At 45.7% G+C, this 16,103-nt stretch overlaps 1 protein-coding gene across 39 annotated transcripts in view; it reads left to right on the top strand.

Annotated features, from left to right (window-relative positions):
• The first annotated feature begins 8,587 nt into the window (after positions 1-8,587).
• The window catches only part of GPHN (gephyrin), a 239,996-nt gene continuing 232,480 nt past the window's right edge, over positions 8,588-16,103 (top strand). For 8 of the 39 annotated variants that reach the window (XM_083460147.1, XM_083460144.1, XM_083460154.1 and 5 more), the window contains exon 1: positions 8,615-8,788. In XM_083460147.1, coding sequence (XP_083316273.1) covers positions 8,725-8,788 — 64 coding nt within the window. In that variant the 5' untranslated portion in view covers positions 8,615-8,724. Of the gene's footprint in view, positions 8,789-16,103 lie in introns of all 39 variants that reach the window. The other 31 variants (XM_083460157.1, XM_083460127.1, XM_083460156.1 and 28 more) reach the window with 13 other exon arrangements.

Here is a 16,103-nt window from a genome sequence, read left to right as displayed (position 1 = left end):
TTGTCACCCCCTCAGTTGTGACACCCAGAGCAGCCCAGGGCGCACCCACCACACACCCCTTCCTCCACCCCTGGTTGCAGCTGGGGCAGATTAAGGTGTCTGGTTGTGCAGATGCACCATGGCGGTTCTTTTTTGTGTGCTTCTCCCAGCAGTCATTCCTCTTCTGGTCACTGGGGTGGATACATTGATTGCAGTGGATACCTGATTGTGGATACCTGATTGCAGTCGTCTGCAAGGGATTCCCACACAGTGAGGTTAATGTTGCCAACATTCATGTCACATCTGTAGACATCAACACAGAATTGATTGAATCCCACCTGAAAATAGCAACAGTCTGGAAAGGTCTAAAGATACACCTGTGACCCAAAGGTTCCTTCTGCCATGCCCATATGTTTCAAATGCATGCTTGGCCTGAGGGCTTTTGCGTCCCTTGCTTTCTCGCTTCCACCCTCATTTTTTTCACATGGTCAATTTCTTTGTGAGAAGGAAGTACTAGAAATGTGAAATGCTTTTTGCAACCCTGCTTTATTTGCAAATATGCATATTGAGTTGCAGGGCAGGGGAGCATATGGGCATTTTTCTTTATTTAAAAAAGGTGCTTAAAACTTCGCTTTCACTATATCTTTTAAATTTTTAAATGTACAGACCATATAAGCTTCCCTTATATTGTGGTTGAATGTTTATTGTATTTGAGTGAATTACAATTCAGCTGTACTTGTTTCAGCATTTACAACTGGATTTCTTTTCCTTCTAAAGAAAAAAATGCAAGTATAAGAGCATGTCAGAAAGCAGCAACATTAATTAGCATTAACAAAATGGGGTTTTTATTTACATATTTAGTAGAGTTGTTACCTAGACATGAAAGGCAATGTAAGCTATTACCATCTTTACCCTATGACAGTTACCTGACTGGGGAAATGAAATGTCTCTTTTGTATTACTATTCCATTTTTGTTTTGCTGTTAGTCACTCCAAATTTTGCAGAACTACTTGAGATATAACTATACTAAATTCAAAAGAAAATATGTGGTTATTTGCCATGATGGTTCTTGTTGACTGTGTGTTCATTTTTTCAGAGGTATCATTTTCAGAAAAGGAAGAAGTTTGTAGAGTTTATTCTTACTGATAAATGTTTTCCTTGAGAGTATCAGATAACAGTAACTTGAATACCCACCACAAGGCTAAATGTTACTTGGTAGGCTATATGTGCTATTACTATTTTTTACTGTATGACAGGTACTTGAGCTTCTTGAATTCACAGCAATAAATGAAATGAATGTATCCATTGCATTACTGGACCATTGAGCCAATTAGTCATTTTACCTCACTTGGATAATGGAGATAAAATTCTATTAATGGTCTACTGCGACAGCTAGTATTGTGACTTCATTGGCTTTGCACCAGTGAAAAAGAAGTAAAATCTTGGATCCTATTATTGACCTTTTGAGCTAGTCAAATAGACTATCTGCAATAGATAGCACATTTTAAAATAAAAGGAATTGCTGGGGGGGGGGGAGCCACAGGCACTGTAAAATACTGAGTTAAGGAATTAATATCAGGCAGATGTTTTAAATCTTCTTAAGTGTTTGCCTCAGATAATTTTCAGACAATTTCTTTTTAAAGCATCCCTGCCACATATACAACACTTTAATCTCCAGGATTATACTAAACCTCATTAATCTAATGCAAATATTCTCTAGTTTTAGTTCCCATCATTTGTTTATGATGATTAGAATTTTTCTGTGTACATTAATTACACTCCAACATGGCTATAATTATGATTCCAAATCCTGTATTCATGTTATATAGAGCAACAAATAGTCTGCTATCTGGAATAAATCAATCAGGAAAATAAGTTTTATGGCATTCTGCTTTGCAACAAAAGGTTTTGACCACAGTCCACATTTTTGAAAGAAAGCTTGACCTTTGTGGCTGAGAACCAGCAGAACCTGCATTGCTTCTGCAGGGGCAAGTCCTGTCTCACAAACCCATTAGAGTTATTTGAGAGTGTCAACAAGCATATACTGTAGATAGATGTGTACCTGGAACTTTCAGCAAGCTTTTGACAAGGTCCCTCAACAAAGACTCCCGAGTAAGCCTAGCAGTCCTGGAATTAGAGGAGAGGTTCTCTTGTAGATCAGGAATTGGTTAAGTAACATGAAGCACAGATGTCATGGACTGGCTGGCTGGATGACAAGGAATGGTGGGAGGCACCAGCTGGGGAACCCCCAAGGGAAGAAGGTTTAGAGCTTGGAGGCTGGTGGTGACAATGAGTGGTAAGAGGGAGCAGACTGGGAGAAGTAGGTTTTGGAAGCAGAAGAGGTAACTGGGTTTACTGAGCAGGAAGAGTCTGTCAGGAAGCAATCCAGAAGCAGTAGCAGGGGAGGAGGGAGTCCAAGAGGCAGAGATGAGTCAGGCTGCTGAAGAAGCCAGGGGGTCTCCTAGAATGAGAACCAGAAGAGGTATGAAGAGGAAGGAGCAGAGACAGGCACGGCGACGCAGTCTCAGATTGCTTGGAAAGAACATGAGGGAGGAGGAGACTTAGACAACTATGGGAAGGTGGGGGATCTCCAGCCCCAACAACTGTTTCATAGAGGCAAGATCTACTGGGATGAATTGCTGTGCTCACTAGGCCTGACCTCCTGGGTTGATCTTGTTTCCTTGAATAAAGAGTTAACTTCACTGATGCCATGTGATTTACTGCTGACCTGCTCCTGATAACAGAGTAGAAATTGCTCTTGAGATCTCTGCTTTTGGACCTGTTAGGAGTTAGCAGTGAGGTGGCCAGGTTTGTTGGTGATAGCAAGGGTGGATCCACACACAGGAAAACCCCCCGCTATAAATAAGTCAGAAATTAAATTGTTATAGCAAAAGAGAAAAAACCGCTATGTGAAAATTGCATAGAAATTTCTTTTGCTCTCTAGTGCCATCTGGTGTTGCATGTTTTTAACAAATTCAAATGTTGTTTTTTAACTAATGTAGCTGAGGCCTAAATTGTTCAGGGTGGTTAAAACAAAAAGAGATTGTGAATGGCCTATAGCGGACACGATCACTTAATACCACCAATTAATAATGCAGCGGATCCACTCCAGCTAACTGACCCCAATTAAATATAGTGCACCCACCTCATGGTACACCATTTACATGAATTTCTACAATTTACCACAGATTATCCAGTGGGGGAGTTGTGTGAGGGAAAACTTAATGATTTAGAGTCTCAGGCAGGAGTTGATCAAACAAACAAGAAGTTTTATTAAGCAAAAGGAAGTTTATGAAACAAAGTGGGTCAGGAAATGTGTTCTTTCAGATAGAAGTTAACTTATTTACTTTAACTAACTATAAGATGTCTCAGGCTTAAACAAAATATTATAAACACAACTCTTCTTAAACTTCAGCTACTGAAAATCATTTGGGACACTTCAGGTACAGTAGATAAATATTCAGTTTTCCAGAATAGATGGTAAAATGCTCAACTCAGTTTCTGTCACTTAGATATTACAACACCATATCGCTTCCTTCACGGCTTAATACTGTGGTTCATGTGCAAGGGGCACTTTTCCTCAGTTACCCACTCTCTTAACCATCCCACACCTGAGGTCTTCTAAATGGTATAATAGACCCAGGAGATCACCTCACCCCTTGTTGCTGGTTGGGAGTCTTCAGTACTGAAATATACTCAGAGTCGAGAGTGGATTTCATGCTCTTTATTCAGCTCATAGTGGTGAGGAGGAATGGAAGTCCCCCCACAATGTCTGCTTTATAATAATAATAATAATAATAATAATAATAATATAATAATAATAATAATAATAATAATTTATTATTTATACCCTGCCCATCTGGCTGAGTTTCCCCAGCCACTCTGGGCGGCTCCCAATCAAGTGTTAAAAACAATACAACGTTACATATTATATACATTATTTACACAATGGGCCCCACGTGATTGGCTAATTCCGGGATTCACCTGTAGGCCAATCTGGCTGCGGATTCACTTTCACCTGGAGCTGGATTGGGTGGCTCCTGTGGACCAATCAGACTGCTGCATTCTGGACCCTATTGTTCTAGGACCAATCAGACTGCTGCCTTTTGGATCCTATTCAACTCAGTACATAACAAGTACCTAGAGGAATTCTCCCCTCCTGGCTATACTGACACCCAGGTAGCCTAAATTCCCACAGGATCTGCCTCTCCTGGCTCAGACTCAGCCCTCCCAGGACACTCCTGTCTATATACATTTCCCAAACCCCTAGCCCGGTCCCCTTATCCAAGCTGTAAGGCTCTATCCTCTCACTATGGATGAGTATGTTTAACTCAGGGAGTGAGATAGAGAGAACTGGTTCTGTATCCCAACCAGAAACCTGCCTAACACCTCAAATCAAATCCTGTCTTCTCAAATCCAACCCTATCTCTCAAAACCAAACCCTATCTCTCAACCTGAACCTTAGGTAAAGGTAAAGGTACCCCAGACCGTTAGGTCCAGTCACAGACGACTCTGGGATTGCACGCTCATCTTGCTCTATAGGCCGAGGGAGCCGGGCTTCCGGGTCTCTCCCTCAGAAACTGCTCCTTTTATTCTCCCCTCCCCCCTTTGTGTCTAGCTGACTCTGCAGCCAATCAGAGAGAGGTTCCAGCACTCTGGTGGAATTTCAGGCAGACTGCATCACCAGACTCTGGTCTGGCTCTGCTGTCCGTCACAAGCCCCCAAAGGACCTCTTCAAACAGAATGAATGGCAATATGGCAAATGAAATTCAATGCAAAAGGTGTAAAGTGATGCATGTCAGGGCAAAAGAATTTATTTTCACATATAAGGTCATGGGGTCTGAACTGGCTAAGCAGAAAAGAGACCTTGGAGTCGCAGTGGATAGCTCAATGAAGATGTCGATCCAGTGTGTGAAAAAGGCAAATTCCATGCTAGCGGATCATTCTGAAAGGAACTGAAAATAATACTGTTGATATATAATACTTCTGAAATATTCCTACATTGCAAGAGATTGGACTAGATGACCCTCGGGATCCCTTCCAACTCTACAGTTCTATGATTCTATAATGCCATTATGCAAAAAATGTGGTGCAACCGCATTTGGAATACTGTGTACAGTTCTGGTCACCTTATCCCAAAAAGGATATTGTAGAACTGGAAAAGGTTCAGAAAAGGGCAGCCAAAATGATCAAGGGGATGGAGTGACTCCCTTATGGGGAAGGATTACAGCATTGGGGACTTTTTTTGTTTAGAGAAAAGGTGATTAGGAGGTTAATTCTTCTTGTAAATGTCATTTATTCAACTCTATCATCCTCAGCCACCCAAAGGTCTCTTACTCCCTGAAATAACCCTACCTCCTGGAATGCCTCTCTTATTTAAGTGCTTCTTCAGAACTCAACATTTATAGGTAGCCTTGGGTTATTCCCCTAATCCATCTGCATCATTCTAACTGAAATTAACACACATTCTTCCCTTGCTTACTTTTGCCTCCATTTAACTCCTTCTTGTTTTGGTTCCCTGTAGGAATCTTGGAGCATCCTCCCCCCCCACAAAAGTACACTATCATGTTTTTGTAAACAGCTTTGTGAGGTGGGTTTTATATATATATATATATATATATATATGCAGGTTTTGGTGTCTTCGGGTGTCTTCCCGTGTAAGAGTTGGGGTGTCTAGGCGACGTTTCGACGAGGTCTCACTCGTCATCTTCAGGCTGGTGCTTTCGGCTTCTTGTTACTGGAACAGAGCTCTGTTCCAGTAACAAGAAGCCGAAAGCACCAGCCTGAAGATGACGAGTGAGACCTCGTCGAAACGTCGCCTAGACACCCCAACTCTTACACGGGAAGACACCCGAAGACACCAAAACCTGCATTCCTGTACCCGTGAAAATCTACGAAAGCAAATATATATATATATATATATATATATATATATATATATATATATAGCGGTGTATACACATTTCATGAAATAATGAATTGATTAAATAAATATTTATCTGGCTGGGAAACGCAGCCAAGATGGGAAGGGGTATAAATAATGAATTATTATTATTATTATAAATTATTATACCACAAGGAGTCTGCTGTTAAATGTCCCACAAGATGCCTTTAAAACCCACCCACAGTTAATGTCATATATTCAACTTGCTCTGAAGGAATCCTATTCCTCAGAAAAATAAGTGGATTTTACTGGTAAGATTAACATAAGATTGGAAAGACTTATAGTGGCATTCCCAAGTGGTCAATGCTGCATCTGATTCTGATCAACATTTCCATCAGTTTATTGGTTAAAGCAGCTGGCAGTATATAAACTACTCAAAACCAAACAAAAAATGCAGGATTCAACAGACTTTGTTACTCCAAAGGGGTGGGCACTGCAGGGAAGAGGTTTTGGGTTAAACCCTTTAACAGTAATTCAGCAGTGAATTTAAGAAGAGGCTTAGAATGATCAAGGATGCTGTAGTTGCACTCGAGGTGGCAAATCCTGCATTGATCAGAGGGACGAGATGACCTCCACAGTCTTTTCTAACTCAGTGGTTGTATGTGCTATCCTGCCTCGTAACGGGCCAGTGTATTTCAGCAGGATTCCAAAAGTTACACTACCTATATAACTTTCTGAATCAATTCCGGGGTGCTATTTTTGATCCTAATATTCTTGGGGCTTCCAACTGGCTCTTCCACATGGTCTCATCACACTCCTATCATATTCTCTGCGTTTGGCCAAAAAAAATCATCCAAACTATTCCATTAGTTTATGTGTACTACTAGCTCATACTTTCATTTTGTTTGTAAGCTGCTTTGAATAGCACGTGAACAGTGGAAAATGCGCCACATGAATATATAAATAAGGCTGAGATCCCATGTATACTTACTTGGGAGTATGCCGCATTTGAACCCAGTGAGAGTGACTTCCAAGTAAATATGCATAGGATTAGGCTGCAAATGCCAACTTGACACAATGGTTTCATGCAAACAGATGTGCATTGTTGACTGTTCCACAGTTGTAGAGTTCCTGTTTGAAACCTATGGTAAAATATTTGTATTTTGATGCATTTCTAAGGGCCAGGATTAAACTTGCATTGAACGTGAGTTTGTTTTTATTCTGGTTTGGACTTTCATTTTGAATATCTTACCTTCTATAGTTTTTGTATTTTATTTATACCTTCTTATTTAAATATGTTGTGAGTGGATTCAAATTATTGAAGAAGAGCTTAATGTCAAAACAAGTTATATTAAAATGATTTTCAGTAGTTGTTATACTTTTTGGTTCTTATAATGAATGACTTCTGCACTATTTGGAAGATCTGCTAGTGAAACCTCACTGTTTATCACTATTACTGTATTAAACTAGAAGAGTTAATTAATCTGTCTAATCTAATATTTTAAAAGTTGTTGTATGAAATGCCACTGAACTTTTCAAAACAGCACAAGGTCCTTTAGAGTGCATGCATGAAAAACATAGGTGTATGCATATTTTTGTTTATGGTGAGCAACTGTGTTATGGTTTGTGAATTTGATACTCTGTCAGTTTATTAACATTAATTGCCAAGCTCCCATCATGGCCCTTAGCAATGCAACTGCAAAGCCTGTGTACATGCACTGAAAGTGAAAGTGGGTACAGTACTGTCATGTGTTTTTGCTGTATGTATTTTAAAGCAATGCAGGTGTGTGAACCTGCAGAGTGATGCAGGGTTATGCAATGCAATGAGTGAATGTGAATGGAATGTGGGAGAATGCATCGCAGTGTGCTTGCATGTGCTATACATCAGTAATGAGCAAAATTAAACGACCAAAGCTCTTGTGGTTTGAATTTAGCTGTTCCAAATACCTGAACGCTGTATTTCTCTGCTTCCATTTCACAACCTTTCTACGCCCTGCCATACCAATAAACTCCCATTGGGCATATGGAGCGTGCATACAATACAGAGCAGGAAACGTGGCTGCAATGTGAATGAGTCTCAGAGCGATGTGTTTGGAGGGCGAGAATTTGCCCGTCAAATGCAGTAAGTGCGCGTGCAGTTGCCTGCACGTATGAATGCAGTGCAGTATGTGCCAGTGCAGCGTGATGCAGTCAAGTACGTGTGGATGTAAAAATGGTGACTGATGTTGGTGTGGGTGCAGTGCAGGTACATGCCGGAAAATGCCGGCATGTTCCAACTGCTCCAGGTCCCCGAATAATCATGTCATTTCATTAGTACGGAAAAGAAGCAATGGGGATTCTGAAGACAGGCGAGATTCAGGTATTTTCTGCGGCGGGGAAAGGAAAGCACCCTGTTCGGATTCCCCCAGCACCGGTACAACAGGACCTCCCCCAACGCGCCTCGCAGCCCAATCGGATCCGACGGAGGAGGCGGAAAAGAAGCAGAACCGAACGAGCCAAGGCATGGCCCGCTCTCCCGGCGCTCGATTGCTGCTGCCTGAGCCCAAGCACTTGAGAAGTCCTCCTCCGGCCAGGAACTCGCCCGCGTTCTTTTCGGCTCCTCCCCCACCGAGCCTGGTTCGTCCGCTTTCCCCGAGGTTCCGCCCCTCCCCGCCCCACTCCATGCACTTCGGCTTCGCAGCCCCGCCCCTTGGGCGCCTGACACCGCCCCCCGCCCCGTCCCCTCTCCCCGCTGGCTCCGCCTCCCGCGCGTTCCCTTCTCCCCTCCTCCTCCTCCCCTTCCCCGCTCTCGCGCTCCTTCTCCCCCCCCTAATTTCCCCCCCACCCGCCTCCCTGTCAGTGCGGTGGCTGCGCTGGGAAACATGGCGTCGGAGGGGATGATTTTAACGAACCACGACCACCAAATCCGCGTCGGGGTCCTCACAGGTAACGAACCGCGACCGCGAAGCGGGGCAGAGGTGGCTACGGGTCGGGGCTCGCGGTCAGGCCGCTCCACGCTGGGTGTCCCCTCAGCCGCCGCCGCCGCCGCCGCCTCCGTCGTGCCGCTGCCAGCTCCATTGCCGCTGCCTCAACCGCCGCCACCTCCTCCTCCTTTCCCGGCCGTGGCTCCGACGCCGCTGCACCCGGAGCCCGAGCGCCCCTCGCCGGCTCGCGTGTGCGCTCTCTCGCCCCCCACCACCCCCGGCTTCCTTCCGAGCTCGGCCTCGGCAGCGTCCCCGGCGTCGCCGGCTGAGGTGGAAGAGAGGGAGGACGGGAAAAGCTGGCTTGGCGGGCGAGCGAGCGAGCGAGCGAGAGTAAGGCTGCTGGTGGTGGGATTGGGCGCTGCTGTTGCTGCCGCATGCGGGCGGGAGGCTGTTCAGTGCCGCAGCCTCGAGTTCTCCGCTCCCGCTGGGGACTGGCCCGTAAATAACCCGCGTGGAGGGAGGAAGGCAGGCGATGGGGGGGGGGATAAAAAAGGGGGGAGAAGCGGCGGTGCTGGGTTTGCCTCGGGCGCCGAGGGAGATTCAGGTGCTCAGGGAAAGCGGATGCATGGCCAGGAGCGGCATGCTCGCCTTGGCTTCCCACAGGCCCCGGAGGAATCCGAGCTGGGCACCCCTCTCAGCTTTCACCGCGGGAGGGGATCGCCTTCAGCTTAGGCCGAGGTGGCTTTCCTTTGCAAATTTTTCCTTCCTTCACACTGGGTCCATTTCATTCCGGAGGAGGCTGTCTGTGTGTGTGTATTTGGAGGCGTGGGGGGGGGGTTTGCTAATGGGTGCGGGGCTGTTTCCAAACGCTGGATGCCACCCCCACCAGTAACATGCCCTTGGTTACCCCCCTCCCCTAGTGGGACCGATCTCCCCCGCTGCGCTGCCCAGAGGGAGAAGCAGCAGCCGGCGCCTCGTAACCAACCGCCTCCACCTCTCGTCCGCTCGAGCGGGCAAGTGAGCAGCGAAGGCAGCAGCCAGGGACCCGCTACCGACGCCTCCACACTTTCTCTGGGTGGCACGGCAGAAGGGATTGGGCCCAGCCTTGCCACCCAGAGGGCGACTCTGTGAGCTGGGTGGCTGCTGTTGGCTCTCCTAACCAGGTGGACAGAAGCAAAGGAAGCTGCAGGGAGCAGCTGCTGCTGTCGTGTGGTGGATTGAATTGGTTCCATTGCACTGGCCAGAGGGAGCGGGGAAGAGTTGGGTGGCATTGACTGCTTGTTGCCCTGGTTACTTAAGTGCACAGGTGACCAAGCAACAGAGGTGGCAGGTCATGTGTTGATTGGAATTGAACCCAGTAGGCCCAGTCCTCCCAGCTGTGCCAACCAGAGAAAAGGAGTGATTGAGTAGGGGCAGTGACTCTTGCTTGCCACTGCCACTTGCTCACCACCCTACCCAAGCAGCCACTGCCACTTGTTTCCCGGCTCTCTCTGAGCAGCAGTGTTGGGACCAATTCTCACCATCACCTGGAGAGAGAGGTTGGTTAAGTGTTCCCCTTGCTGCCTGCTTTGGGCCACACTGGAAGAAGGTGGCCTGTACACAGAAGCAGGGAACCAATACATCTTGTGTGGTGACTTCTTTTTTGGCTTGTGGCATTCAGAGGCAGATAGATACTTAGGGTTGGTGTCAGTGAGTGTGCCTAAGGGGCTGGGATCTTGGCAGTTGCCCAATGGGGCTGATCTCCAATACTAGCCTTCTGTTCACTTGGGAATTTTCTTCCAGGGCATAGCTCTTTAGTGAGTATGTAGTATGGAGCTTTGATTCCCCCCTTTCCCATTTCTCTTTTTGGTGATATGGCTGCCTAGATGTCTGTCTTAGATAGCTGAAGACAAAGCTAGAGGGTTTGAATGATCTATGAGATTAAATTGGAAGTGTATGATGATCAGTAGGAGGGGGAGGCAGGCCAGTGGGAGTTGGAAAACCCTAGAGATTTTTCTTGCACATATTTTCATATTCCTTTTAATTGAGACTGGGTGAGAGCGGCTCTCTGTCCCCTGAAGGAATCTTGTTACAGAATGTGAGAAGATAAAACAGCTGAATGAGAAATAGAACAGCAAAGTATTTTTTTTCCTTGTGGTATTAAATAAAAATGCCTCTCTTCTTAAAAAAAAAGGTTCTGTATTCATGTACTGCGTACTTGGCTGCCCCAGATTTTGCGGGAGCCTATGGCCTGCCTATGAATAGCAACTTGGAACCTTCCTGAGTGTGAATGTGACTGGGAAATCCCAGTCTGATGATGCGCTGTTCTCTTCTCTTGGTACTGAAACTACCAGCCTCTGATTTTCATCTTCAGTAGCTGCCAATAGAATGTAGTTGTTAGGCTTGAAATTCTCTTCCTTTTCCTTCTGTCAAGCCTTTCTTGCAAGAATATTGTGGCAGAGTACAAAGTTCTAGAAGCCGCTGCTGTAAGAAAAACATAAATCTTAATGATGCTTCGGCATTAGACAACTGGATCGTTAAATATGGCAGATGTGGTTTGGCAAGGTATGAAATTTAAACTGCTGGAATTGTTTTGTCTTCCTATTTGCATATTTTCCTTATCTATACTCTCAGAGGCAGGGGTTCTTACAGAAGTCACATAAATGTCTAGGGGGAAGTATATGCAAATACATTTTGAATTTTGTTTTGTGGGGCCTGGTTTACTTTATTAAATGGTAGTTCTGACCATCTTTATGTTGCATTTGGGAATAAAGCAAACCCAATTGTTTGACTTAATCATTTTTTAGAAAAATTATAAAAACAAATGATGGTTGTACAGGATATATGCTTCTTGAAAAGTTTTCTGTCTTAGTGTAATGATTTTCTTGCAAGTGTTGCAAAATTTCTTTATTTGTCTGGTTGGTGTAATTCCTATTCTACAGAAAGATGTGAAACTGATTCAAAAGACATATTATTTTAACCTGAATGTTTTCTGTGTCTTTTAAGTTTTGCCTCCTGTAATTTAATAATTACAGTTTGATGGATGTTTATTAGAATTGCAGATGGAATCTGTAGGTATTATCAAAGTAATTTATGATGTAGAACCAATTTTAATTCCTCTGGATTTGGTATAATCATCGCTACTGTGTTTCTTATGTAGCATTTTAGAAATAATTGGAAGTTAGTTTATTGGTGTAGTATGAGCTCTTCATTTTTCAGTTGTTTCATATTCATAAAGTTTTATAAAAGAGTCTATAAGCATCAATATTTTAATGTACTATAAGTGTTGCATTGATTGGTTAGGCAAATGCTAAAAGTACTGATAGGTTTTTCATAGCAATTATATTGAAGTATGTTATTATTCTTTCCTTTCATTGTGAGACAGATACAGTAGTTCTATAGTGAATAGTATGAAGGTATCCTGTGTGTTTAAGAGCTTTGTCCACAAAACTCTACCTGTTTTATATGTGATCTTTGATAGCGTTGTTTGTCAAGACATTTAAAAATACAATTAAAAATATAATTTGATGTAAAAGTTAAATCCTTACCTTTTTGGTTACTCCCACAATTCAATTCAAATTTTAAAAAATGTCTTAGTGCTTTCTGAAAGTTGTCAGGTTAGAGCTAAATGGCTAAATTTTGGGGGAATTAAGTTAATCAACTGTAGGGCAACCAGTAGGAATGTTCTGTAGATTAGTGCAGTATATTGCTGTTATCATGGTTGAGGGTCTTGCGGTTTTTGAGCTGCTTCGCAAGACGAATTTCCCTATGGGTATTTAGAAATACATGGTTATAATTTATTTTTCTGTTCACTTTTGAACAGAAGTAAAGTAAATACAGTGGTGCCTCGCAAGACGAAATTAATTCGTTCCGCGAGTTTTTTCGTCTAGCGAATTTTTCGTCTTGCGAAGCACGGTGTCGGAAAAGTTTTGGAAAAGCTTCAAAAATCGCCAAAAACCTCAAAAAAGGCTAGCACACCGCATTCTATGAGTTGCTCCTCGAAGTCAAGTCGCAACTGTATTAAGGGTGTTAAGAAAAAGGAAACAAACTTGCAAAAAACGCAAGACGTTTTTGTTTTGCGAAGCAAGCCGATAGGGAAATTCGTCTTGCGAAGCAGCTCAAAAACCACAAAACCCTTTCGTCTAGCGAGTTTTTCGTCTTGCGAGGCATTCGTCTTGCGGGGCACCACTGTAATGGTACTAACATCTATGCTTTTTTTGTGAATGTTGATCACTTTGAACTTTTTGGCATAGCTGATCTCAGTGCAGTGGCTGCAGAAGCGTAGCCTTGAAATAAGAGTTAATATCTAGAACCATTGAGTGATGGATTTGCTACAATAGTGAAATAAGGCTTGAGATATTCCTCATCACCAAGGAGCTCTGAGTACTACATGTAGTCTATCCTGAAATTATTGAGTTAGTAAACTTACAGCCTAGTCTTAAGCAGGATTTTGGAAGTAAGTCCCATTGATGCCATGAAACCTGTTTCCTGATATATATGAATATGGTTCAGATTCTGACCGGTCATCTACCATGTAATTGGAAAACAATCATAATGTTGCAAAAATCATCAATTTCTCTTGGTTTCAGATAAGAGAAGGTTTCAGTTGCTGTAAAAAAAAATCTAGTGTATGCACTTACTTCAAGCATCCATTGGCCAGGAATGATTTCAATTAAAACCACACTATGTGTTTTCCACCAGAACACTCTTACTTAATTTTTTTCCTACCCAGGAATCATAGGCATAGTTCTGGTGTAATCTAGGACATGCTGCTGTCAATTTCATCACCCCCTTGGTGGAAGGTAAGTAGTTAGGACTTCCATATTCAGAGCAAGTGCAGCAACCCTATTTAATGGGCACAGGGAGAATAAATGGCATGTTTACTTTGCCAATGTGTTCTTTCAAGTCAAATCCATACTCCAGTAGTGGTTTTTGTTCTTTGCAAAGATAAGGTAATGGCAAAGTTTTCTAAGCCAGGGCTTCCCAAACTTTCTACCCCACAGCCCACTCGAAAGGGCAGAAAATTGCAGAAGCCTATCACTCACAAAACAGGTGGCACACAGCCTGTCAATAATGATGGCAGATAGAAGAAGTATTTGACATCATCCGTTGGCAATCGCCAACATAATTTTCTATTAATATCAAATCAATAGGAGGGGGTGGGGCAGGCAAGTGAGGAGGCACTTGGCAGACGGAAGCATTGAGGCCCAGCTGAAAATTACTCAGGACCCAGGCTCCCAGTTCACTGTCTGAGAATCACTGGTTTAAGGTATGGCCACCTTGCTCACCCAGTATTTATTAAAGGGGAAAATTGCAATAGGAGTTGAGACATCAGGAAGACCACAGCTTCCCATGCTTTTAGTTCATGCACTGCTTGTGGTTTTCACAGAGGCATCTGGTTTCCCATTGTGGCAAACAGGATGTTGGGCTTTATGGACCTTTGGACTGAGCCAGCAGAGCATTCCGATGTGTGTCTTGTTTACAGCCTTCCATAGTCACAGTTTGGAAAGCCATTTTAGGTGCACCCAAGGGCCTGAGCATTCTGAGTGAAACTTCTGACATCTTTCTTTGACCAGTAGAGTTCTCTTGCTCCATCATACACTTTTGAAACTAATCTCAACACACACACCCTTTTTAAAAAAGAAACAGTTTTGTGGTTCAGGATGCAAAAGCCCTGCTTGGGGTGCTGTTTGGTACTTTTCATATTTTTGAAGATGTGAAGCTGGGAACTTCTATTTCTCCCTGGATTCAATATAATGTACTATTGGCATTCCTCTTCACAGCAATGACTATAGTTATAAACTTATAAACAGATGCATTTGCACATTAAACACATACGCACACATACTGATTACACATTCAAGTATGCATTCAATCATCATTTAATTACATCTTATTCTTAACACTCCATCTTATCTTGACACAGGAATGTAAATACTATGCTTGACATTTAGTTCTAATCTAGTTGTCTAGGGTCTCTATTGGACAGAGTACAAGGAGTAAGATTGGAATGTACAGGTAAACAGGTACATATAATCTCATAATTTATTATTTCTAGATGTTTGGTGCCAGATACAGTGGTGCCTCGCAAGACGAAATTAATTCGTTCCGCAAGTTTTTTCTTCTTGCGGGTTTTTCGTCTTGCGAAGCACGGTTTCCCATAGGAATGCATTGAAAATCAATTAATGCGTTCCTAGGGAAACCGCTTGCCAGGCTGGCGGTGCGGAGAAGGGCTTTTCTCCGCACCGCAAGCCTTCAGGACAGGTACGGGAACAGAGGGGAAGGGGCGCAGCGCTTTCCCTCTGTTCCCGGGGCTTGCGTGGGAGGAGGGTTTTTCCTCCCCACCGCCAACATTCAGAACAGCATTCTGAATGTTGGCGGTGGGAAGGAAAACCCTCCTCCCACCCCAAGTCTTCAGGAAAGCCATCCGATGCCGGGCGGCGGGAGAAGGCTTTCCCCCTCCCCCTCCCGGCATCGGAGCTTCGTCCCGATGCCGCGCGGCGGGGGGAGACGTTCCCCCTCCGCCGCCGGGCACCGGGGCTTCGTCCCGATGCCGCGCGGCGGCGGGAGGCTTTCCCCCTCCGCCGCCCGGCACCGGGGCTTCGTCCCGATGCCGCGCGGCGGCGGGAGGCTTTCCCCCTCCGCCGCCCGGCACCGGGGCTTCCTCCCGATGCCGCGCGGCGGCGGGAGGCTTTCCCCCTCCGCCGCCCGGCACCGGGGCTTCGTCCCGATGCCGCGCGGCGGCGGGAGGCTTTCCCCCTCCGCCGCCCGGCACCGGGGCTTCGTCCCGATGCCGCGCGGCGGCGGGAGGCTTTCCCCCTCCGCCGCCCGGCACCGGGGCTTCCTCCCGATGCCGCGCGGCGGCGGGAGGCTTTCCCCCTCCGCCGCCCGGCACCGGGGCTTCCTCCCGATGCCGCGCGGCGGCGGGAGGCTTTCCCCCTCCGCCGCCCGGCACCGGGGCTTCCTCCCGATGCCGCGCGGCGGCGGGAGGCTTTCCCCCTCCGCCGCCCGGCACCGGGGCTTCCTCCCGATGCCGCGCGGCGGCGGGAGGCTTTCCCCCTCCGCCGCCCGGCACCGGGGCTTCGTCCCGATGCCGCGCGGCGGCGGGAGGCTTTCCCCCTCCGCCGCCCGGCACCGGGGCTTCGTCCCGATGCCGCGCGGCGGCGGGAGGCTTTCCCCCTCCGCCGCCCGGCACCGGGGCTTCGTCCCGATGCCGCGCGGCGGCGGGAGGCTTTCCCCCTCCGCCGCCCGGCATCGGAGCTTCGTTCCGAAGCCGGCGGCGGGAGGAGGTCCGAGGACAGTGGGGAAGACGCGCTGCGCTTCCCCGCTGTCCCTGAGATTTCCCTATGGGCTGTCGT

This window comes from Podarcis liolepis, assembly GCF_965112155.1.
Source record: "Podarcis liolepis genome assembly, chromosome: 1".
NCBI classification, from domain to species: Eukaryota; Metazoa; Chordata; class Lepidosauria; order Squamata; family Lacertidae; genus Podarcis; species Podarcis liolepis.
Note: the sequence above shows the minus strand (reverse complement) of the source record. Positions and strands in the feature narration are given on the sequence as shown.